This window comes from Lipophrys pholis (genome assembly GCF_963383615.2).
Source record: "Lipophrys pholis genome assembly, chromosome: 18".
Lineage (NCBI taxonomy): Eukaryota > Metazoa > Chordata > Actinopteri > Blenniiformes > Blenniidae > Lipophrys > Lipophrys pholis.
The window spans coordinates 21,478,102-21,501,297 of record NC_137646.1 but is presented as its reverse complement, the minus strand read 5'-3'; the positions used below and the strand labels follow the sequence as shown (position 1 = coordinate 21,501,297).

Genomic DNA, 23,196 nt, shown 5'->3' with positions numbered 1-23,196 from the left:
TTAACAATTTTCAGCTTTGCCACACAGAAATATTCCTTTGAATTATTTTTCTGTGAATATTTTATTCTTTTTTTTTTAAGATGTGTAACTGCTATTTATACAGATTTTCTACTTTTAAGCTCCAGTCTTAGTTGAGTTAGTGTAAGGTCTTTCAGATTTTAGTTGAGCTCTTTGTCATGGGACACATTTGCTGCTCTTCATTATTATTATTATTATTATTTTATTTTTAATACAAAGATTGTACGTACTTTTTTTTCACACCGAAAGCTCGTCGCAAAACAAAACTAAACAAGACAGAGGGCCTGTAATGTTTGATGCGTCGGTTGTAGCGAGCGTGAGAGCCAGAGGTCAGGGTGGAGGGGATTACATGAGAACTGTGAAACTGTTTCGTCTCCGTCTGTGTTTTTGTTTTCTGCCGAAACCAACACTCGACCAACCGTCTGCGCACTGAGAGCCAGGACGCCGGGGAAATCTTACGATTAACATCCCGTGCGGCTGTAATTGCAAAAGAAGTTTTCCAGAACCTGACGTTAACGCTGTCCCCTCACCACCCCCCCCGCCCGCCCATTTCCATCGTCCGTCATCAGACGGCCGGCGAGCAATCAGCTCGTCCTGGGAACTCAAGGCTTTCTGCAAAAAAAAATAGAAAATCGATGCTCAGCCGTTTCGGATTCGTTAAGTGTTCTTCCTTGTTTTTTCCTTATTTTTATGTCTTGTTGTACAAGTGCAAGATGTTTTTGAGGATGTTTGTATGTTTTTCTTTCCTGTTGTTTTTGTCCCGTTGCTGTATGATTCACTATTTAAATGCAAAATATTGTTCTTGGATAAAGACAGAAAGGATAGATGGAAACACAACAAGAGGAAGTCTGTTCATTTCCTTCGTTTTCCCAGAGTCTTTCGGGTCGGTGGAAGTTTGAAATTCTCCCGCGGGTCACGTCACAAAGCGGCCTGTTTTCATTTGACGCCAGGCGACCCGACGAAAGGCACGGACGCGCAACGTTTGATTTCTCTTCTGGAGCTCAAACACATCACCCACCTCCTAAAGAGGACGTTGACAGCTGCGATGAAAAGGGACTGTGAAGTGTTTTTGACCCTCCGATGAACTCGGGCTGAAGTCATTTGATAAGACACTGTTGTGTCATGCCCCCCTTGGAGGTTAGTCTTCTGGCGAGTCACAGCTTCGCACGCTAACTGTGGCCAACTGCTGACATCTAGTGGACATTTGTAGGAACAACAACAACATATCGGGCCTCTTCCAGAAAGCTGGTTTAGGAAACTTGATTGAAGATGTTAAATTTGTATTTAGACTGGCAGATCAGAGTTGGTTCAGTGAGTCCACGGAGACATCATCAAATATAACTCAGATCGTCGCCAGGCGATTCATTTAATGGACCTAAAATTCACTTGAAAGCACTTGGGAGATGTTAACAGGTGACATACATTAACCAGCCACTTAATTAGGTACACCTGGCTCGTACTGAACCAACCTTTACCTTCAGAACATTCTTGAATCTTCATGGATTAGAGTAAAAAAAAAAACAATAGTAAATACTGGAAATGAAATTGAAGACCCGATTGTTGTAGATTTGCCTCTTCCACAATATTCTAAAAGTGTTTGATCATTACAACGTGCTTTACTGTCATTTACACCACACTCAGACACTAAAATTTGTAGTCCAAACCGAGACTCACCGGACCTTCAATCTTCTCTTGTCCAGGTTTGGTGAACCTGTGCGAACTGCAGATCTCGCCGTCTATGCGCCTTCGCTGTAACCACCGGTTATTTAAAGTCGTGGTTCCTTCCTATGATCCAAAACCAGTCTTTTGAAGTTACTAGAACTCGGTTTGCACTACAGCGGCTCATCTTTACCCATGTCGGCATATCGAATTACCAGCATGTGATTGGCTGATTGCCAATTGAACAGGCGAGGCAGCCAGTGAGTGTGCACTCCACCCAAACCCATTTTAGGATTCTTACTAGTTGAACTCAACTGGATCTTATATCTGGAGCTTCCTGACCAATAGACGGTTTATTCTCACACACACTGCGAGTTCAACTCCATGCATGAGCAGAACCCTATCAGACATCCGTCTTTACTCAGACTATTATTCCGCGCTTATTCAACCAACAATAATTAGAGTGTGATCCAAAGCATACAAGTTTTGATAATACTGCCAGTTGGGAAGAAAAGAAAAAAAATCACTGACTTTCTACACATATAGATCTTTAATACTTTACACAAACTTGTAAACATGTCCAGACATTGAAATGAGACACTTCAGGGTGTACATTTGGCACAGCCACGGTTACTTTGAATACACTACACTGAAACGTCATGCGGTGATGGGCACTGTTGTTCTCGCGCGTGAAAACTTAAAAAAAAAAAAAGTGGTGGAGGGGGGGATACCTCGTATGACAAGCATAACAGTCACTTGAGAGAATTCCTTCCCTGGTTGAGAGGAAACACACCGTCCACCTGCTTCGCTCTGCAGTCCTGTGCTGCTGCCGCAGTGCCAGTGGGCCAGGTGGAGGAACCGTCTGAGGTCACTAAGGGTCAGGGTAGAACACTTTAATATGAATGGCTGAATTGTTGCGTGTGCGTGTCATGGGCTCGCCGGCCTCGTCCGGGTCCTCGGGCTCCAGGTCGTCCACGAGCTCCACGGTGGAGGTGTTGGTGGCCAGCTGCAGCGCCCCCTGGCTGCTGGCCTGGAGCTGAAGGGCGATGTTGATGGCCCTGTTGATGGCCAGGCCCAAGCCGTGGACGCAGATCTCCCTGTGACCGCCGCCTTCCAGGAGCTTCTGGCAGCGCGCCAGCTGGGCCCGGAAGTCCGTCTTCATGTTGACGTAGACGTCGTTGCGCCGCTTGGGGAGTTTCCGCGGCAGTCGCTTTCGAAGGGTGTACTCCACTGGGTCCATCTCCACGGCCTGGGAGCCGGAGTCCGTGTGCGGCGGGGCCGTCGGCGGGGCGGCGGACATGCCGGGGGTGCGTTGCTCCGTCATGCTTCAGGTCATGTGACTGGCCAGCTGCTGATTAAATAAAAACAAAGAGTTTGAGGAGCCGTGAATAATTGATTTAATTAGCATTTTTTGGGTTGGCCAGCCCAATTATACTTTATATTTGATAACGTATAATTCTTAAGGAGGCTGTGGCTTTCTTGAGTTTGAGACTGTGATTTTGGAATAGCATGTCCAGTGGAACCAGGAGCACATGGCACATCCTTTCTCTCGTCAGTTTTTCCTCCAGCAAACAATGATTCAAGAAAGGACCATTCTTAAGTCGCAGAAGTTTAACGCTTGATAAAGAAAAACGGACCGCTGTCACTCTTCTGTATCGATCCCATTGGTCGAACCACTGGTCTACACTTTCAGCTCTTTCACCATGTTTAGCACATGAATGACAGTTTGTTCAACTTTGAGTCATTGACAGGAGTCATACAGTCTGAACACACTCAAGTCTATCAAGACATTGACCCTAACTGACACAAATCACCCGCACACAGTCCATTTATATATCCTTATCTAAATTGTGCTTATTTCATATGCTTTGGGTCTCGTCATCACAATTGGCATAGCAAGTCCTCTGTGTCGTACTGAATTCTCAAAGATATATCTGGAATAAACAGTGCATCATTCTCGAGTCCAGTCAATTCCATCCGGCTCTTCTGCAGAATCTTTTCAACAAGGGTGACATTATGGTTTTGACTTTATGCCAAGGAGTGGTAACAGCTGCAAATGTCAACGTAATGACAAAACCATAAGGCCGGTCTGCCCAAGAGCAGATGCAGTTGTGTCTGGCGCCTGGATTAAAAGCAGCTTGACACTCTTGGAATAAAGAGTTTATAAACGATTATTTGAGCCATATTATAAAGTTATACGGGCATCAAGTGGCAACATAGTACCACGACTGATTGCAAGAATCAGGTTCTGACAGCTTAAACACACCTGAAGTCTCTCAGTCACCTCTCTAAAATAAGATTCCCGGAACGTTTGATAGAGATGTCCTAACTCCGAGTTTTATCCACAGGTGATGCTGAGAAACGACGTTAATTAATGAGGAATGGATTGATACGTCCAGCAAAGCTAACGGTGGCTCGTTAGCGCTGCAGAGTGGACGGCGAGCTAAGATAACTGTGCCAACTACGAAAACGCGTATAACCTCGTTTATATATTCCATAATGATGTCACGCTCACCTTCAAATGGTAAAGTGCAGGCACAAACTCTCTTCAGGTCATCGCAGGAGGTCTGCGAACTGTTTATTTCTGCAGATGTTCGCTACAATCTGACCGGAACTCTTCCGATTCGTTCCTTGTAGGGTTTTCCGGGTAGTTTGATTACGGTCATGAAGCAGTGCTGCCGCCTACCGACGCAAAGACCGCATGCCAGGGAACAGCAGAGTGAGGTACCGCAGTGAGGAACCTGGGCTGCCTTTAACCAGACAGCGACATCTACCGGCCTTGCAGGAAACTGCAGCAAGTGGACCTGCAGCCATAGACACAATAAAGAATAGACGCCGCATTGGCCACTGCTATCGAGCAGTGGCGCCGCCATCTTGGCCCGGTCGTCCGCTCCGCTGAGTCTCATCTGCTTGGCAGGAATAATGAAGCGTCGGCAACTTTAATCAATCATAACTCGCTGAAAACTAAACAGACTTTCACCTGGTTTTCTTTCCTGCAAACATCATACATGTAGTTTTGATACTGGACATATGGTTAGGTGTATTTTGATGTTCACAGTGGACTAAACAATAATCTAATTTTCAGATTTTTGATCTGTGATAGGTAATTTATAAAACACAACATTGAGGGACAAGGGAGACAAGGACTGCACGAGGGAGGGGAGAGCGGGTGTAACCAACCGGAGGGAAGTGAACAATCACAGTGCTGGGAAAGTCACACAAAGGGAGGAAGTCATGGGGCGCTTCCAAATTGTACCTCCTACCTCCTTTCCTATTCACTTTTTCTGAACTCCATGGATGACGTCACGGGGTTAAGGAAAGGCGTTAGGAGTCTTCGAGGAGACTTGGGGAAAGGCGATCACGTTGTTTTGACAATCAGACTGCTTTTCCACTAGGTGGCGTAATAATCCAACAGGGTTAGTGACGTCTGCCGTGGTGAAAAAAAACTACAAATTTCCCCTTGCGCCTCTTACCGTTGATATAATCTCAATCATCACAAGGTTTGAATTGAATTTAAAAAGAAAATAGGCTGCCAGCTGAATAAATAGTGTTGTATGCTACAACATTCAGAATTGGAATTTGAGTTTGAGGTTATTTAAAGTTGTTGAAGGCAGTTTATTACATTGATAACTTAACATGATCTGCGTTGAGTCATCCTGAGTTTCCCTGAACGTTTGGATGAGCGGGTCCCTTTAAATGTTGTTGCCACAGCATGATTTTGTCTCCTCTGGTAAAGGATGCATCAGTGTTTCCTATTCTAAAGGAGGTTCTAAAGGAAGCATTGAGCCTCCTTTCCTTAGCTTATTGAGAATTCAAATGTTCCTTCTCATGGCCGTCACCAAAAGACTTCAGGGGCTCAGGAAAAGTGGATAGGAGGGACTATTCAGATGCACCCCTTGTTTCTATTCCTTCTTCCTGTGACTGTTGTCACGGCCTCGTTATCTGCAGGAGTGAAGACAAAAGGGTCCATATGGACGAATCAGTTCCCTCCTCAGTAGACAGATTAGCAAAGTGTCCTCACAGCAAACACACTGTTTGTAGAAACACTGCAGAGCCTTTGAATGTCCTTCACAGGAAAGATTAGGATCAGTTTGATCCTGAACTTTCTGGTTCCACTTATTGTGTCCAGTTTTCTAGTCCATCATCTGTCTCACAGCAAACTAATCATTGAGTCCATCAAGCTTGTTGCTTTGAGACAAAACTTACTCATATATCATGATCAACAAAGCATGACTGGCTTTAAAAAGGTTACATGACAACACAGTCCTTCAGTATTTCTAAAAGAACTGTCTGTCAGACTGCAGCAGTTGTTTACAACCACATATTCAAATAATGATCAGATTATAAAGCATTTGGCCTAATAGAAAAGGTTTTAACAGTTTGCATCGTACAGAGGGTCAAACTGTTTAAAAGTCATCGCACAATCATTGTACATCGAGCAATACTGGACTTACTGCAAGAGTCAGAGTACTAGTTCCTTGTTAAAACCAACATTAGAGTGTGTGCTAAAATATCAGTTTCACTGGGTTCTGCAATTTCGCACTTGTGGAACTAATCAAGGTTTATCTTATTCTATCTTGTTTTATTCGAATTCCATTCAGTAATTCAGTTGCTGTTTCCGAGAAACGAAAGAGAAAGTATTAATATTTAACAACCCAAAGAGCAATATAAGATCAGATTTAAACATAGCACTCAAGTTGATTAAATATTAAACCACTTATGTCAAGGTTTATTGCAACCCGAAGCAGGCCTCGAAAACAACCTCTCTCTTTTCTCAGGGATTGTAGAATCATTCTCACTTCTCATGTTGTTATGTCTTGTTGCTCTCCGTCTCTGTTCTATCCTTTCCTGAATGCACAGAGAATGCAAAGAGAGAAGCACACGTCATCATATTGACATTTAATAGTGACATGAATGCTGGAAGAGTGGGAGAGAACCTCATTGCAGTACAGAAGCTCTCACAGCTAAACTATAGCAGCTTATCTAGAAAATGCCCTGGAGTCACTTGAACCAACTCAAACTCTAAGTTTTATGAAAGAGTGACGCTTTAAGCTTGATCTTAGGAGAAGAGCCTCTGTTAGCCTCCTTAAGTTCCCTCCTGCCCTCCACACCACTTTTAAAAACAATCCCAGCTTTGAGAGTGAAGTCGGACCACAACTGCTTTTTAAGAAACATTGGAGAATGACTGAAGATATTTACGATGTTAAAAAAATATTTGAAACACTAGTTGTAAGGTGACTGCTCAGAGTCAGACAAGGAATGTCACAATTCTTTACTTGAATTACAAATTAAAACTTTATTTCACTAAATGTTTCGTGAACCTACTCTAAATGTTGGCCTCCCTGCCTCATGGGCATGACCTCTCACCTCCAATCAACTCAACTGCTTCCAGCTGCGGCGGGGAGTGGCCCCAGCCGGAGACCCGGAAACAGTTGCAGCGTTTTTTGGGCTTCGCCAACTTTTACCGCAGCTTCATCCGTGATTATAGTACGGTGGAAGTTCCACTCACAGCCCTGACCTCCACCTCGATTCCCTTCCAGTGGACCCCCAAGGCTGTGCAGGCATTCCAGTCCCTCAAAGTACGATTCACATCTGCTCCGATCCTAGTTCAGCCAGATCCCCACCTTCAGTTCGTGGTCGAGGTGGATGCTTCTGATTCCGGGGTGGGGGCCGTGCTCTCCCAGAGGACTCCATCAGACCAAAAGCTGCACGCATGTGCCTTCTTCTCTCGCCGCCTGACCCCAGCAGAGCAGAATTACGATGTGAGGAACAGAGAGCTACTGGCGGTCAAGCTTGCCCTAGAGGAGTGGCGTCACTGGTTGGAAGGGGCGGAGCACCCATTCATAGTCTGGACCGACCATAAAAACCTGGAGTACATCCGCTCAGCCAAAAGACTGAACTCTCGACAGGCCCCCTGGACACTGTTTTTTGGTCGCTTCCAGTTCACCCTCACATATCGGCCTGGGTCCCGTAACATCAAGCCGGATGCCCTGTCTCGTCAGTTCTCAAGCGATGAGCCCTCCGGTGACCCCGAACCTATCCTTCCCCCCGCTCGCCTCGTTGCCTCTCTAACCTGGCAAGTGGAGAATCAGGTCTGCCAGGCGCAAATCCAACAGCCAACCCCAGGTAACTGCCCACCTAATGCTCTCTATGTTCCTGAGTCTGTGCGTACCCAGGTGCTCCAGTGGGCCCATGTCTGCCACCCAGGAGGCTTCCGGACCGTGTCCATCCTTCGGCAGAGGTTTTGGTGGCCCTCTCTCGAACGGGACACTCGAGACTTTGTCGCTGCTTGCCCCACCTGCGCCCAGGGCAAGACGCCTTCCCAGCCCAGCTTGGGCCTCCTCCAGCCACTCCATGTGCCCTCTCGGCCGTGGTCCCACATCGCAGTGGATTTCGTCACGGGACTACCCCGCTCTGGAGGTAACACAGCCATCCTCACCATTGTTGATCGTTTTTCCAAGTCAGCACACTTCGTCGCCCTTCCCAAACTCCCCTCAGCCAAGGAGACCACCCTCAGTCTCACCTCTGGCTTTCACCCCCAGTCTAACGGACAAGCGGAGCGGGCCAATCAGTCCCTGGAGACGTACCTCCGGTGCCTGGTCACCTCCAACCCGACGGCCTGGTGTGAGCATCTGTCCTGGGTGGAGTATGCACATAACTCGCAAATAAACTCTTCGGTGGGAATGTCTCCTTTTCAGTGCTCCCTCGGCTACCAGCTGCCATTGTTCCCCTCCCAGGAACAAGAAATTGCCATTCCCTCCGTGCAAACATTCGTCAGCCGGATCAAAAGGGTCTGGGATAGGGCCAGGCTCACACTTCTACAATCAACCAAGAGGATGGAGCGTCATGCCAACCGCCGTCGCTGCCCGGCCCCAACCTACACAGTGGGTCAACAAGTCTGGCTGAGAGCCAAGGACCTCCCTCTAAAGGTTGAATCCAGGAAGTTGGCGCCCCGGTTCATCGGTCCCTTTCCAGTGGAGCGGATCATCAGTCCTACGGCGGTACGTCTCACCCTTCCTCGAACATTGAAAATCCACCCTACATTCCATGTCTCACAGGTCAGGCCCGTCAGAGACTCCCCCCTGGCTCCCCCAGTTCGCCCTCCCCCCTTCCTCCCAGGATGGTGGATGACTCACCCGCCTACTCGGTTCGGCAGCTTCAGTTTCTCGTGGAGTGGGAGGGATACGGGCCTGAAGAGAGGAGCTGGGTCCCCCGCAGACAGATCCTTTGCCCTGACCTGATCAGGGACCTCAAACGGCGGCATCCTGAACGTTTCAGTCGTGCACCTGGAGGTGCACGTAGGAGGGGGGGTACTGTCATGCCCTCCACTTCTCAACCCTAATTTGGTCCGTTGGCACCATCTGGTGGCCTCCCTGCCTCATGGGCATGACCTCTCACCTCCAATCAACTCAACTGCTTCCAGCTGCGGCGGGGAGTGGCCTCCCCACCTGCACCTCTATATAAACACCGGCTGACCACGAACCGACGCCAAACCGTAATCTACTTCATTCTGGCCCTCTGCGTCGCTGGATTCCTGCCTGCCTGCCTCCTGCCTGCCTCCTGCCTGCCTCCTGCCTGCCTCCTGCCTGCCTCCTGCCTGCCTCCTGCCTGCCTCCTGCCTGCCTCCTGCCTGCCTCCTGCCTGCCTCCTGCCTGCCTCCTGCCTGCCTCCTGCCTGCCTCCTGCCTGCCTGGAACTACGATCCCCTCTAACCTTCCCACTCTTCAGCCAATTCTCCCCACTCCTGTGCCAGATTCCTCCGCCCGTCCCCTCTGGCTGCGATCGTTTGTACCTTATGTTTTACGCAGTTAGTTTAGCCCCCCCGAGTCTGCTTCGTTGTATTTACCTTTTCTAGTAGCTTTTCCGTCAGGAGTTTCCTGATCGTTTTCTGTTTACTTCTTAGTATTAGTTTTTGCCTTAGTAGTTTTTTTTTGTTCCCGCTCTTCTTTTGGTTCAAATAAATCCGTGAACCAAATTCTGTCTCTTGTTTTGCTGTCTGCGCTTGAGCCTCAGTTCCGTCCCATGACATGAATGACTTGTCTTATCAGTGCACAATAAAATACTCTTTTTATCTGTTGGGTGTGGGACAAAGTTTAAACTGAAGGTTCAACATTATGCAAACTCACAAACTCTTGGCAGACAGGAAGGAGCAACTTCACCATGGACTATTCAACCTAGTAGGTTATAGTTTTATTAGTTTTAAATTCAACATTAATCTACAGATTTTCTTCCTCTTTTTACATGTTGGTTATTTATTTTTAAGTGTAGCTACCATGTTGGTGTGCACCTTTTCACACTCAATGTATTTTCTTTTTGATCCGGACCGAGTGTGAGAGAACCTGAGAGTGAAGCCAGGATGGAAAGCTCAGAGGGAGAGGAGGAGGTAAAAATACGACTGGTTAACAGAATAGTATCAGAAAATATCAAAGGTTATTTATTGTAAATGAATAGTTCAAGCATTTGCTTTTCTTGTATTTAACAAGGAATTCTATGATGCCTTGGAGGATTCATGTGGTCCTGAGGTGAAGGAAAAAGACTCTGAATATGACAGTAAGTTCTCTGATTCTCAGAGTAACACTAACAAAACATTCTAATGTTATGAGGAAGCACTGAAAGCTATTTGTCTTCTCCGCTGATAAATGTGTCTTCACTAGAAGAAAAATGCCCTTTAGACAGGGAGGGAAAACTGCATGTTTTTACACTGTCAACCAATATAATAATTTTTTGGGAAATATAAGACTGTTTTTTTTGAATCCGTGATACATTTTTCTCAGAGTGGATCCCTCCATTCAAGATCCGTAAGATCAGCAATCCTGCTGATGACGTGGAGAGTGCGACTGTGACCTTTGACACTGAAGGAGAGATTGTGCAACCAGTGACCACAGACACCAACAGTGTAAAATTAAGCAACCTGAAGCCAGCAGTGTGTTCCCCACTTGGTGTTTCTGCACGGCTGAAAAATGGAAGACAAAGCAGCCCGGCCACGACAACAGCAAAAACAAGTAAGTCAAACTTGATGAGGACAGAAAAGATGTTGTACTGAAAGAAAACACAATCACACCGTCATTTCGACCAAGTGTCTCGGCGTCAACAAGGGCAAAACTCTGCAGTGTCTCCTCAGGTAGAAACAATGGTTCAGAAACCTTAAAAGTAACTTGATCAGATAGGACTGAGAGGACTTATTAAAATGTGCATAAAAGGTAAAAAAGGTCTAAAAGAGAAATCTGGGATTGTTTTTATCACCTGAAGTAGATTTTGAAAAATTAGAAGTTCTTGATTGTTTGACTTTATTATTGTAGATTTTGAGTTGTTCACAGAGGATTTGATAATGAATAGTTAATCTAGTTTTTCTCCATTTCCTTTCTGCACTACTGCATGGCCTCTTCAGGCTTTTAGTTTCCACATGAAATACAGACTTCAGTCTTCACATTGGCAGGAGTTTTGACCTTTACATTTCTGTCCACAGAGACCCACCTGGAAAGTTTTTTGAAGGATCTGGGATTGGAGCACTTCTACACACAGAAACTGTCCCTCAGTAAGATACTTCAGATTGATGAGAAGACCACAGATGATGAACCTGCCAAGAGTAAATCAGACCTCTCTTGGAATTTTTTAAAGAAACTGATGATGGTGAATGTCACAGCCAGAAATGTGAAATATACATCAGAATGTAAAAGTGGTGTGTCAGGGAATGCTGGGCTAGATCTTGATGATCTCATGAGCAGTTCAGACTCTGCTGACATGTTAAACCCTCTCGACATAATCACTGCTCTCTTTCTGTGTTCTGATGGTTTTGTGCAGCAGGAATTAACCCTCAAAATGTCCATGTGTCAGTTTTCTGTGCCTCTGCTGCTTCCTGATTGTGATACGAAGCAGAGCACACTGATGGTGTGGGCTTTGAGAGACCTTGTTAAAAAGTACAGACCGAAATTGCTTTCTGAATCCAAAGGTTTCATTGAAAACAGAATCGTTCTGTCTGAACTGGCAATGATCTCTTTTGTGAGACTGGGGAAGTGCTCTATGTCCAAGTCAGAGACCCTCAACAAGCTTCTGAGCAGCTCTCAGCAGTACCATGACACCTTTGTTCACCACAACATGGACTGTGGAGACAGTCCACGAAGAATATCTGATGGACTGGCTGAAATGACTTGGTACCTTCCTTGTGGCAATGAAAACATTGATATTTTCAACCAACCGGTGGCTTTAGCTAACCTCAGAGGAGACATTGCCTCTTTCGAAACCCAGTTCTCATTTTTGTGTCACACATCTGCAGCAGTCTTTGTTTTCTTTGACAATCTAGAACCTGAATGTAAACTACTGACGAACCAAAACACAGAGTCAGAGATATTCTTGGTGGGAAACTCCCAGAGCAGGAGCTTTAGTCTAGATGCTTTAAAACAAGTAGCAACTGACATGTCCTTGACAAACAGAAACATCATTTTGAAGAAGAAATCTATGAATGATGCAGATTTTGTCATATGTCTGAGAGAAGCAGTAACTCGTGTAGTTGAGAAAACAGAGATTAAGATGCAAATCGAGCAGATGGCTGAGGTTGCACATGAACTGGGAATCAGAGTGGATGAAGACTCTCCAGAGTGCCAGGATGGAAAGAGAAAGGCAGATGAAATCACTGCTGAAATTCACGACATCCTTAAGTACAAAGAAGATCAGCTGCCATTGCAAGGCCAGATATGGAAAGATTTGACTTCTTTAGAGAAGGAACAATTTCGACTTCGAAACATTGGATCTGAAAACATTGAGAAGTACAAAAGCGTTCTTAAGCTGGAGAAAGATAAACTGCGAAAGAAACAAAACTCTTATGAAACTTCCACAGCAATGACATCCTTTATCAGTGGAATATCAAGCAACGCTTTAGAGAGATGCTATTTTCTGAAGTGGATGCGAATCAACCTTGATAACATGTCTCGCATTAAACTGTCTGGACTGAGGGAACAGTACAAAGAAAAGAGCAAGAACTCTGAGAACAACAAAGAGATCAAAGAAATTGACCGACAGCTTTCCAACAGTTCACTGGGCACTGAACACTTCTTCCGTGAAATGGGTCAAATCTATGAAGCTTCACGGGCTCTTCCAATAACGCATCGGTCACGTAAACAATTCAATCATCTGCCCAAACATTGTGCACAGCTGCTACTTGATGGATTTCCTTTGGAGCTTGTAGATGGGGATGCTTCCAACATTCCTCTGACATGGGTTAGTGATGTTCTCTCTCAGCTCAATGACTTGGTTCGTCCTAAGAACAAGATACTGGTTGTTACAGTTCTGGGAGTTCAGAGCACAGGGAAGTCCACTCTCCTGAACACCATGTTTGGAGTGCAGTTTGCAGTCAGCAGTGGTCGATGCACTCGAGGTGCCTTCATGCTGCTCATCAGAATTGATGAAAAGCTCAAAGAAGAGCTCAACTGTGACTTCGTAATGATCATTGACACTGAAGGCCTGAAGTCGCCAGAACTCACCCAGCTGGACAACAGCTATGAACATGACAATGAACTGGCAACACTTGTTGTGGGGCTGAGTGACATCACTATCATCAATATTGCAATGGAGAATTCAACAGAGATGAAGGACATCCTGCAAATAGTAGTGCACGCGTTCCTCCGGATGAAGGAAGTGGGCAAAAAGCCAAAATGTTACTTTGTTCACCAGAACGTGTCGGATGTTTCAGCCCATGAGAAAAACTTACGAGATCGGAAGCTGCTCTTCCAACAGTTGAACGAGATGACCCAGGCAGCAGCCAAAATGGAAAGAAGAGAAGAGAACAAGAGCTTCACTGATGTGATGGCGTATGATCCTGACACTGGGAACTGCTACATTCCTGGTCTCTGGACTGGAAACCCTCCGATGGCACCAGTCAACACAGGCTACAGCGAGGCAGTCTATGAGCTCAAGAAAAACATCATCCAGCTGCTGGGAAACAGTGGTTCATGTGTTAACAATGTGTTGGACTTTAAAAAATGGATGACAAGTCTGTGGAATGCAGTGAAGCATGAAAACTTTCTTTTCAGCTTCAGAAACAGCCTCGTAGCTGACGCTTACGTGAGACTCTGCACAGAATTCAACAAATGGGAATGGGAATTCAAAAAAGAAATGTACAACTGGGTAACAAATGCAGAAACAAAAATCTCCAATTTTGGTACCCTTGCTTCTAGATCCCAAACATCTGACTTGGCACAATTCCACAGTCATTTGAAAACTCAAGCTGTCACAGTGATGTCTGACTGGGAGTCAAAACTACTTGACAATGTGACTCAGTACTTCAAGAAAACAGACGGTCATGTCTATCTGGTTGTAGGATACAAAGAAGAGTTTGCAAACAGTGCAAGAAGCCTTCGAAAAGAAACTGAGCGGTCAGTACTCAATCAGCTTCAAGCAGCAGTGGAAATCAAACAGGGGATGGCAGAGGTCGACAGAGTTAAGGAAAATCACACAAAACAAATTGAGAAAGCAGTGTGTGCACTGATTGATAAATGTCGAAAGAAAAAGGTTCAGATCGACAGCGATGATGAGCTTGATGAGGAATTCAACAAGATGTGGACTGAAACACTGAGAAATCTGTCTTTTCCAAAACAAAATGTTGCAGATGTTTTTGCAAATGTTTCTCAGTGTTTAAGAGCAAATCTGGCACAGAGGGGAAGTCATGCTCACGAAATATTAGACAGAAAAAGGCTGGAAGATTATGGGAAGGTGCCTTTCAAATACAATGTACAAGGATGGCTGAAGAAAATGAAATACGCAGTGCGCAAAATGTTCAGTGAAAATCACGCTAAAGTTGCACAAAACAATGCTGACATCATCATCGACACTTGCACACAATTTGTGACTGAAACAATGATGAAAAAAAGCAACTACCATGACACCTACATCCATGAGATGCTACAGATCATTGACCAGCATCTGGAAAAGAATCAAGATCTTAAGATGGACACTGAGTTTGAAGTTTCCCTGAAACAGCACATCTGTGGATTTGCAGCCAGAAAGTTTCAGAAAATGCACAAAGACTTCTTAGAAGAAAACGATCCTCGCAGATGTTTTGTGAAAAACAAGGAAAAGTTTTGCGCTGATTTCAAAGATGTGTTTCATGAACGAGATCAGTGCCAGAAGAAAGCTGAAGAGTTTGTGGACAAATGCTTGAAGCCTGCTGTTGAACACTTCATCAATCGTTACCTGGGTGTTTCCATTCAAGATGAAATGAAGAAGAAGCAGGAGTTCAGCACACGAGTCGCTTTTCAGTACCACATTTTACTAGATTTGTTCTCAAAGCAAAAGCAAAACTTTGATGACTATTTGAGGTTCACTACCTCCTATGAGAAATATGTAAAGGAGTGGATCCTTCAAAAAATACAGGAACATTTTTCAAGTTCTTCCAAAATGTTTGAGTTTGAGAACCAACATCTTAAGTCAAGTGTCAGCCACATCAATGAAGCCATCGAAAAGGCCAAAACACAAAACAGAGGGAATGTGCAAACATTTGTGGAGGACATCTGCAAAGGACTTGGTGATACACTGGTCATTTCCCAGGATGCTCTTGGTGCATTCATGATCCTGAACAACGCTGACCAGGACAAGTTTGCTGAGTGCCTCAAAATCTCTGTGGACGACGTGAAAAAAACTCTGAGAGATGAGTTCAGAAAGTCAACCTTGGAAAAGAAACTGCAGTGTCTCCATATGCAGCCTCAGAATGAGCTTTTCAAGTCAGTCATTGGATGTGGTGAACAGTGTCCATTCTGTGGTGTTTCCTGTGAGGCTGGAGGAGAAGCTCATACTAAACACCATGCTTCATTACACCGGCCACAAGGTCTGGGTCGATACAGGTGGGATGACACAAAGAAACTCGTCACCGACATCTGCTCATCTTCTGTTTCAAGTGAGGCTCGTTTTCGCTGCAGTCAAACAAAAAACGAATGGCATCCTTACAAGGATTACAGAAAAATCTTCCCCAATTGGGATATTTTTCCAGATACAAGTCTTGAGGCTTCAGACTACTGGAAATACATCATGACCAAGTACAATGATAAGTTTGCCAAACATTATCATGCAAAACCTGCTGACATTCCTTGGGGAAACATCACACCTCAGCAGGCTGAAGAAAGCCTGAAAAAGTCCTTTAACATGAAGTGAAACTGCTCATCTTCATCACTTATTCTGAGTGTGTCAAGTGACAGCTCTGTCATTTGTCTGTTTTCTATATTATTTTTCTTAAAAATCTCACATGAAATCAAGTGACTTATATTGTCACTACATAACTATTTAATCACCATTTACACTTAAAAGAAATTCAAAAAGGAATGCTGTATGATGGACATGGAAGGCACATTTTTCTTCAACTCACTATGCCATAGTGATTTTTCTGATCAGAAAATTGTTAAAATACAAAATGTGTATGACATCATCATGGCACTTCTTCCTCTGACCAACTGAGAAACATAAAACAAGCCCTTTGAACCAGTCACCACCATTTCTACTTTGATAGATCTGAGGGATTAGAGGTGAAACCATCAGAGCACAGAGGTATTTTACTTTATTTACTTAATCACTTTTAATATGTTTCATAACTTTATTTTGTGATTATTTTGCTGAGGAAACATTAAAATGTCCTTGTGTCCATTTTGACAACTGTCAAATTATTGTTTTGAATCATCTTTATGGATTTAGTGAGAGATGTAAACATGATACTGGAAGAAACAGTTTTTACCAGATTAAGTTTGTGACATGTGACCAGTTTTTAAATGTTTTATTGCTGTTATAAAAAAAACACGTGATGCCAAGTGTGTTTTTGTTCTTTTGAGGATGTAAAATTTCATCCAGTTGACTTGTGGCATCATCATCTTGTTTCAAGTGATTTTGACTTTCCTTGCTGAAGATTTTAAACTTATATATTTGTTTGTGTTTACTCTGATAAAACATACTTTAGAAACATATTTTGAAAACAAAAAGTGGAAATGTTGAAATGCTGTGTCTGCAACAAAGGTTGAGCCGATGAAATCATGATGTCACGTCTGATGAAAATGATAAAGATATCTGAATGTTTTACTTGATTTTGAATGTTTTAACCTTAATTCTACATGGTGATATTTTTCAAGGATGAACAGGATCGTGTTTAACTGCTGGAGTCAATAAATGAAGCAAAATGAAGCTGTTTGACCCTCGCGGCTGCAGTGAGTCACTTATTTTAGCTTATGGGGAATCCAAAAGTCTCAAAATATATGTGTTAATAGTTTGTTTTCAATCACTTCATGCACATTTCAAAGCGAATTCAGGAGAATAGAATGATAATGAAGAACCCACCTAAGAAATGTACCACCAGCTGCCACTGCATAGTACAGGAAACTGATAGTTAAGAGACAGTCAAGTCATTTTTCAGTTTAACTTTCGCATTGGAAGCTAACTTCAGTTTCCTTCTTGACATAAAGTCACATTAAACTATAACATCAAATAACATGAGAAAAAACACTGATAAGCCATTTTAGCAAAAACCGAGTAACTCCAACACCACATTTCCATCACTTGTGCTCTGCTCCGTGGTGCTGCACACACAAATGAGGTATCAAATGAAAGCTGAGACTGTGACGAATCCAACACTACCATTGTTGTCCATCTACACTTAACAGATTAGCCAATCCGCTGCAGAGATATTTTGTCCATAGCTGTGACAGATTAGACGGATGGATGGATGGATGGATGGATGGATGGATGGATGGATGGATGGATAGATAGATAAGAAATGTAAAAGGGCAAATATGGTACCAAAACCTGCCAAAGAGGCAATTCTGGAGATTCGCCTGACCAAGCTCCACCAAAACCTCTAATTTTACTCTGCTTCACTCGATCAGAATCAACTTAGGCAGGGATGATGTTTACATATTTTATTATAATTTTTTGGTTGATTTAAAGCTGCAACCGCATCATTCCAAAGGGATATTCATTCTAAAATACAATCTTTCATTTATTCTGTGTGCCATCTTCACTTCCTCTGACCCAGTAACATATAGACGGACACACATCTGAACAAATCTCACAAGTGTTCTCTTCATCATGACACCAAAATGAGTCAGAAACACTTTACGTTTGCAGAGATATACTCTATTCATTTTGGGTTTGTCATTCTTTGAGCTGAAGCTTGAGAAAGAGGCTGGAAACTTTGGGCCGCAACAGGTTAACCTTAATTCTACTTGGTGACATTTTCAAAAGATGTGCAGGATCATGTAAATCTGCTGGAATGAATAAAGAGACAAGACGAGCTCAGAATCACAGCATACAGCGTATAATAACTTCTAAAGTAAACAGAAATAACCTAAGGCCGTTTTCCAATACCCATACTTGTCCATACTTGTGCTCTCGTGTACTCGTGAAACGTCATCAGTGGGAGACCAAGTACTGTTCCAATTCTTAGGCCGTTTCTCACCGAGTACACATGGAATACCCGGATGTATCCTCGCTCCGCCCACTTTTTCGAGGATGCATCGACACTGACCTGTGCAGACTTGGGAAGCCAATTTACCCATAATGCATTTGGCAAGAGAAGCCGGAGGAGGTCGCGGAGGAGAAAACACACAACGGTGCGTATAGAATCTGAAATATTAGCGTCATTGTTTAACAGAGTGCAGTTTTAAGAGGGTTTTAGGCGAGAATATAGTTGTTTAAAATGTTGTTATGAGGTTGATATTTCAAGATCATGCTTACTTAAACATTTGTTCTGGCGTTTTCATGAGATCTAAATGTTTTGGTGTAAATCTAACAGTGTTCATGTACATTTAAATTTGTTGCTGAGGGGAAAGATCATGTTTAAAACTATTTAACTTGACTGAGAGGTGAAGGTTCTACTGGCCATAGTGTTTTGTCTCAATTGCACTAAAGTGTGTCTACTGGAGGTTCTACTGGACTGGAGGTTCTATCGGAGGTTCTACTGGAGGATGCTGTGGATTCAAACTAACACCATGCACTATTTGAATCCAGGGCTACTGAGGAACCTGAAGCCTGGTCCAGTGGAGAAGAGGAACTCCTCCAGATGAGGATGGGAGTGAGGATTGTTTTTGATGTTTGAATTATTACATGTATATATTTTATTCATACATGTGTTACTTACTGAACTGGTAGTGTGTCATTCTTTTTGTTCTATGTTCTCCTCATAGACCTCATAGTTGTTGAAATTCCTCCGAGACAATTTCTTCTTTAAAGCAACATTACATTGTTTATCAAATAAAACAGAGAAATGTTAAGTTCTATATTTTACAGTCATATACAATCATTTACATTCTGTTGATCTCTCTGTCGATCTCTCTGTCTTTATCCATCTATCTCCATATATTTACACATGAGTAGAGAACATGACCACATGAGGAGAGCTTCCTGTCTAGATGTGGTTCTGCTCTCTGAGGCCTGCAGGTCGTTCTTCAGGAGCAGGTAGCTGGACAGTGAGTCTCGCTCGCACATCACTTCCTGCCAGGTCCCTCTGGGCGTCCTCAGTGTCACCTGGTCATCTCCATCATCATCCCTGGACCTTCCTCCTCCTCCTCCCTGGACCGTCCTTCTCCTCCCTGGACCTCCCTCTCCACCTCCATGATGTCACCCGATGCCACACAGACGACACTCAGACAGCAACCAGAGGATGTCTCTCCAGGCTCTCAGAAAGATGGAGCACCAGCAGGTTTGTCCTGGTGTCTGTTGCCAATGTACACATCAATAAGCCTCATATATTATAGAGTATTTTTTAACGACAGGTAGATACAGGGAAGATTCTACCTTGCTGACATGCTTCAGCTTCATCTGTAGTCTTCCTCAGAGTGTCGTCATCTGGTTGTGATGACACGTCGGTCTTTATCAGGTGACCGGCCAGATGAGGCTCTGAGGAAGACTACAGATGCAGCTGAAACATGTCGGCAAGATAGAATCTTTCCTGCATCTACCTCTTGTTAGAAAATACTCTATAATATATGAGGTTCGAAAGAACTTTAGAATTTTACAAAACAATGTCATTATTCTATGTACATAATGTTTCTAACTTGTGTTATTACTATTGTAGGTTCTGCTGAAGTTTATTAAATAAAGTTTCCTTTATCTTCTGCTTGATATCTCTCTTTACTCGACAGTGTAAGCGATATGTGTATTTATGTATTTACTCTCACACAGTATAAGCCATTTATGTATTTATTCTAAAGAGAAATTACAGCTAATGATCGGAGTGCTTAACTGTAGGATGTATATTAGACAAATGTAATAGAGTACATATTAATGACATGACCAGAATGATGACAACAAGCAGCAGGTATGTGAAAAGCTGGTTACTTCATTTAATAAACATCAGGGATCTTCAGTAAAACAGTAAAATAATTGTTTGTATTAGTCGGACATTTCTGATCAGCTGCTTTCATTGTTCAAGGAGATGAAGAGTGAAATAAAGGCTGTATAGGAGGTAGAAGTAATAGTAACACTGTCCTATACACAGAACTATACACTGTACTTTATACAGTACTGTACATGGTACTAAACACAGTACTGTACATTGTACTATACACAGTACAATACACTGTAATATACACAGCATGTATGCAACAGAAAAGGTACTATTTTACAATAATGTTCTAAAATTTAGATCATCATATAAAATATCAGGTACAAATCACCTTCCTTGAACCTGAGAGACAACAGGCTCCTCCTCCTCCTCCTGAGTTTCAGGGTCCATCATCCAGCCATGACAGCCACCGCGTCATCAAGTACTCGTGTTCCAATTCTCCTTTAACGCCGATGCGCCCTCGTAAATTTGCATTTCCGCACTTCCGAGGATACCTTGCAAGTAGTTACTCGTGACGTAGGCGAGTACACACTGGCGCTCTAAGAATTGGAAAACGGCCTAAGAATTGGGTAAGTACTTGGTCTCCCACTGATGACGTTTCACGGGTACATGAAAACACAAGTGTTGGGATTTATGGTTGATTATTAGCATTAAATTACTGTAAGTAATAGATTACTGAAAGTAATAAATCACTGGAAGTAATTTATGAAAAATTTAAATTATTAATGGAAGTAAACAGTCATTTACTCATTAACAACTCCTAAAGAAATTGAGTAATTACTTAAAAAGGGAAAAAAATGAATAAATTATCAAAAATTATTTATTAATAAAAAAATTATTAAGTTGCATAAATGTGTTATTTATGTATTAATAATAAATCGGGGCACCACCAGATAAACTGGAAATAGCTAATACCAAAATATCAGTCTCGTTTGTAAAAGTTTAAGTTAGTTAATATTTCTGCATAAAATCTAACAATCTTAAGTAAAATGGAAGATGTGAGATCCGAGCACAGACTGTTACAAACCAGTGAATTGTCAACAATAAATACACAATAATCACCAAGAACACACAACATCTTACACGGAGCTCTTATCTATTAAACAGCAAACACTATGTACAAAGTGTGTGTGTGTGTGTGTGTGTGTGTGTGTGTGTGTGTGTGTGTGTGTGTGTGTGTGTGTGTGTGTGTGTGTGTGTGTGTGTGTGTGTGTGTGTGTGTGTGTGTGGATGGTCTGGAGTGAGTGGGTGGAATGACCTTGAACGTCCACCAGGTGGAGGCAGACGTCGGCGGGTCAATGCGGTGAGTGTGACGACCACTAGGGGCGTGCGGCGGCAATGACTTGATGTGTCCACCAGGTGGATGTCACGAGGGATTGCGATGACCCATGCGACCACTAGAGGCGTTTGACTCGCTCTTTCTGGGGACGCGGCGATTGCTTAGCGGGCAGATAAACAAGACGGTCTCGGAGCGAGGCAGTCTACCGAGGGCGTAACAAACGGGTGGTTTTGTTGGCCCGATTCTGAGCACCGGAGTCCTAAGTGGAGGTCGGGACCTGCAGTTAGAAGTCTTGTGATCAAGGCAGATCTTCCCTTGCAGCAGGTAACACCTTGGTGCTACATGCAGTAGTGTGTGTCTGTGAAATTAAGATCAGATAAGGGGAGAGCGCAGAGCTGCAAGGAGATCCGGGTTAGTGGAGAAAGGGGGAGAATGAGAGAGGATGAAGATAAGAGAAAGACAGAGAATTCTGCAAGGCTCGGTTCTGAACCCTGGTTCCTCCACACAGAGCTCCCAGTGGGCCTGGAGCTCACTTGGACCTCTGGTTCTGAGGTGGGAAACCAGAGTCCTGGACTTGGTTGGTGCGCGTGAACGTGCGAACACAAACAGATGCTGCGACCTTCTGAGCGGCATATTGAAACACATTGCACTTTCAACAGAACATCATTCGAAGTATTCTCTGCCCAGACAAAAGCTCTCACACCATCCGGTTCTGCTGTTGGTTCTGGGAGGCTGTGGTAACTGGTTGTTACCGGGTCTGAATTCAGCGTCCTGAATTCAGAGGCTTGGCTTCAGCTACAGGAGTAGACAGCTGAGAGGATGATCTTGGAGAGGAGACGATGGCTCTGGTCTCCAGAATCCCCCCAAAACAGGAAAAATACAGGAAAACAGAAGATGTAGTCCAAACTGGGTCCTGCTCGTCCAGCGGGCTGGTCTTGATGTTTCTTCTGTTCTTTTGCTCTCTTTACCATCCTGAGGCAAGCAGAGACTTGTGTCTCCCTCGATGGTCAGATTGAGAAGCAGAGAGAATTGGTTTGAAAAGTTTCACCAGTCTTGAATTTCGGACCCCTGTGGTGTTTGGGTCGGATTCGACCATCCTCATGGGTTATCAACCTGGGGGGTCGTAAAACTGGCTCGCTCCCCTGCTGTTTTATGGCCTGTTCATTGCCCCTGGTGTTTCTCCTCAGTCAGAGAAACTTCTGGAGGAGTTCACTGGAATCTTCAGCCTAACACAAGTATGGGTATTGGAAAACGGCCAATGCTTTCAACCTTCCTTCATTAGCAGATAACCTCCACCTGATGTGATGGAGCTGCCGCCTTCAGCCTGGAAGCCACAACCACAACCTGATACAGTGAGGCAGAGAGGGGGCACTGCAGCTCAGCTCAACAGAGAGAAAGAGAGAGAGAGAGAAAGTGTATACAGGAGAGCCAGAGAACGAGAGAAAGAGGAGAAATTTATATTTTACCTGCAAGTATATCCTCCAGCTTGAGCAGTTTGGTGGCTACTGGTCAGCCAACATGACAACCTGCTGTTTTGCTGCAGAATTACTTCTGTAGTCGCAAGAGCTGAGCTGCTGCCCCATCAGAAAGTCAAAAAGGACCACTTTTAAAGAGCAGTTAGATCAGCTGAGTTGCTTTTACCCTGTTGAGGTGATTGAGACCCCCACCCGTCCCCTCCATCATTGTTTTCCACAGGAAAACATGTGCATATTTGACCATCCACACATCATCAAAGCTGACTGGTGTTTTAGAATTTCCCCACTCTTTAAATCATATTTTTTAAAAATTAAAAAACAACATGCTGTGTGAACGATCGGCCAAATACGGTGCCTTTACATGAAACTGCGTTCTCGTGTGGACAGGTCGCGAGAGTGGATTTACACTGAGGTGTCCCCATCAGTCCTGACTGTCAGGAACCGTTCAGTCAATCA

At 43.8% G+C, this 23,196-nt stretch overlaps 2 protein-coding genes across 5 annotated transcripts; one reads left to right on the top strand and one right to left on the bottom strand.

Annotated features, from left to right (window-relative positions):
- Positions 1–2,205: 2,205 nt before the first annotated feature.
- On the bottom strand, positions 2,206–9,676 carry pop7 (POP7 homolog, ribonuclease P/MRP subunit). Of its 4 annotated transcripts, none has more exons than XM_080486027.1 (2): positions 9,523–9,676; positions 2,206–3,028 (listed from the first exon to the last, which is right to left on the bottom strand). In XM_080486027.1, exon 2 carries the CDS (start codon positions 2,999–3,001, stop codon positions 2,549–2,551), a length of 453 nt encoding a protein of 150 aa, XP_080342153.1. In that variant the 5' UTR covers positions 3,002–3,028; positions 9,523–9,676; the 3' UTR covers positions 2,206–2,548. The 4 variants fall into 4 exon arrangements, with proteins under 4 accessions (XP_080342153.1, XP_080342150.1, XP_080342152.1 ...); XM_080486024.1 differs by lacking the exon at positions 9,523–9,676 and adding an exon at positions 4,193–4,317; XM_080486026.1 differs by lacking the exon at positions 9,523–9,676 and adding an exon at positions 3,944–4,314.
- Positions 9,677–9,787: 111 nt separating this feature from the next.
- Positions 9,788–16,837, top strand: LOC308123803 (interferon-induced very large GTPase 1-like). Its single transcript, XM_080486489.1, has 4 exons — positions 9,788–10,059; positions 10,160–10,226; positions 10,451–10,678; positions 11,143–16,837. Exons 1-4 carry the CDS (start codon positions 10,033–10,035, stop codon positions 15,813–15,815), a joined length of 4,995 nt encoding a protein of 1,664 aa, XP_080342615.1. The 5' UTR covers positions 9,788–10,032; the 3' UTR covers positions 15,816–16,837.
- Positions 16,838–23,196: the final 6,359 nt, after the last annotated feature.

What these genes read in the sequence shown, in the direction of transcription:
- pop7 (XM_080486027.1), bottom strand. Translation starts at nt 3,001, where the DNA reads ATGACGGAGCAACGCACCCCCGGCATGTCCGCCGCCCCGCCGACGGCC.
- LOC308123803 (XM_080486489.1), top strand. Translation starts at nt 10,033, where the DNA reads ATGGAAAGCTCAGAGGGAGAGGAGGAG. An exon ending in GCTCAGAGGGAGAGGAGGAG is followed by an intron (nt 10,060 to 10,159) that starts GTAAAAATACGA and finishes GTATTTAACAAG; the next exon opens with GAATTCTATGATGCCTTGGA. An exon ending in AAAAGACTCTGAATATGACA is followed by an intron (nt 10,227 to 10,450) that starts GTAAGTTCTCTG and finishes CATTTTTCTCAG; the next exon opens with AGTGGATCCCTCCATTCAAG.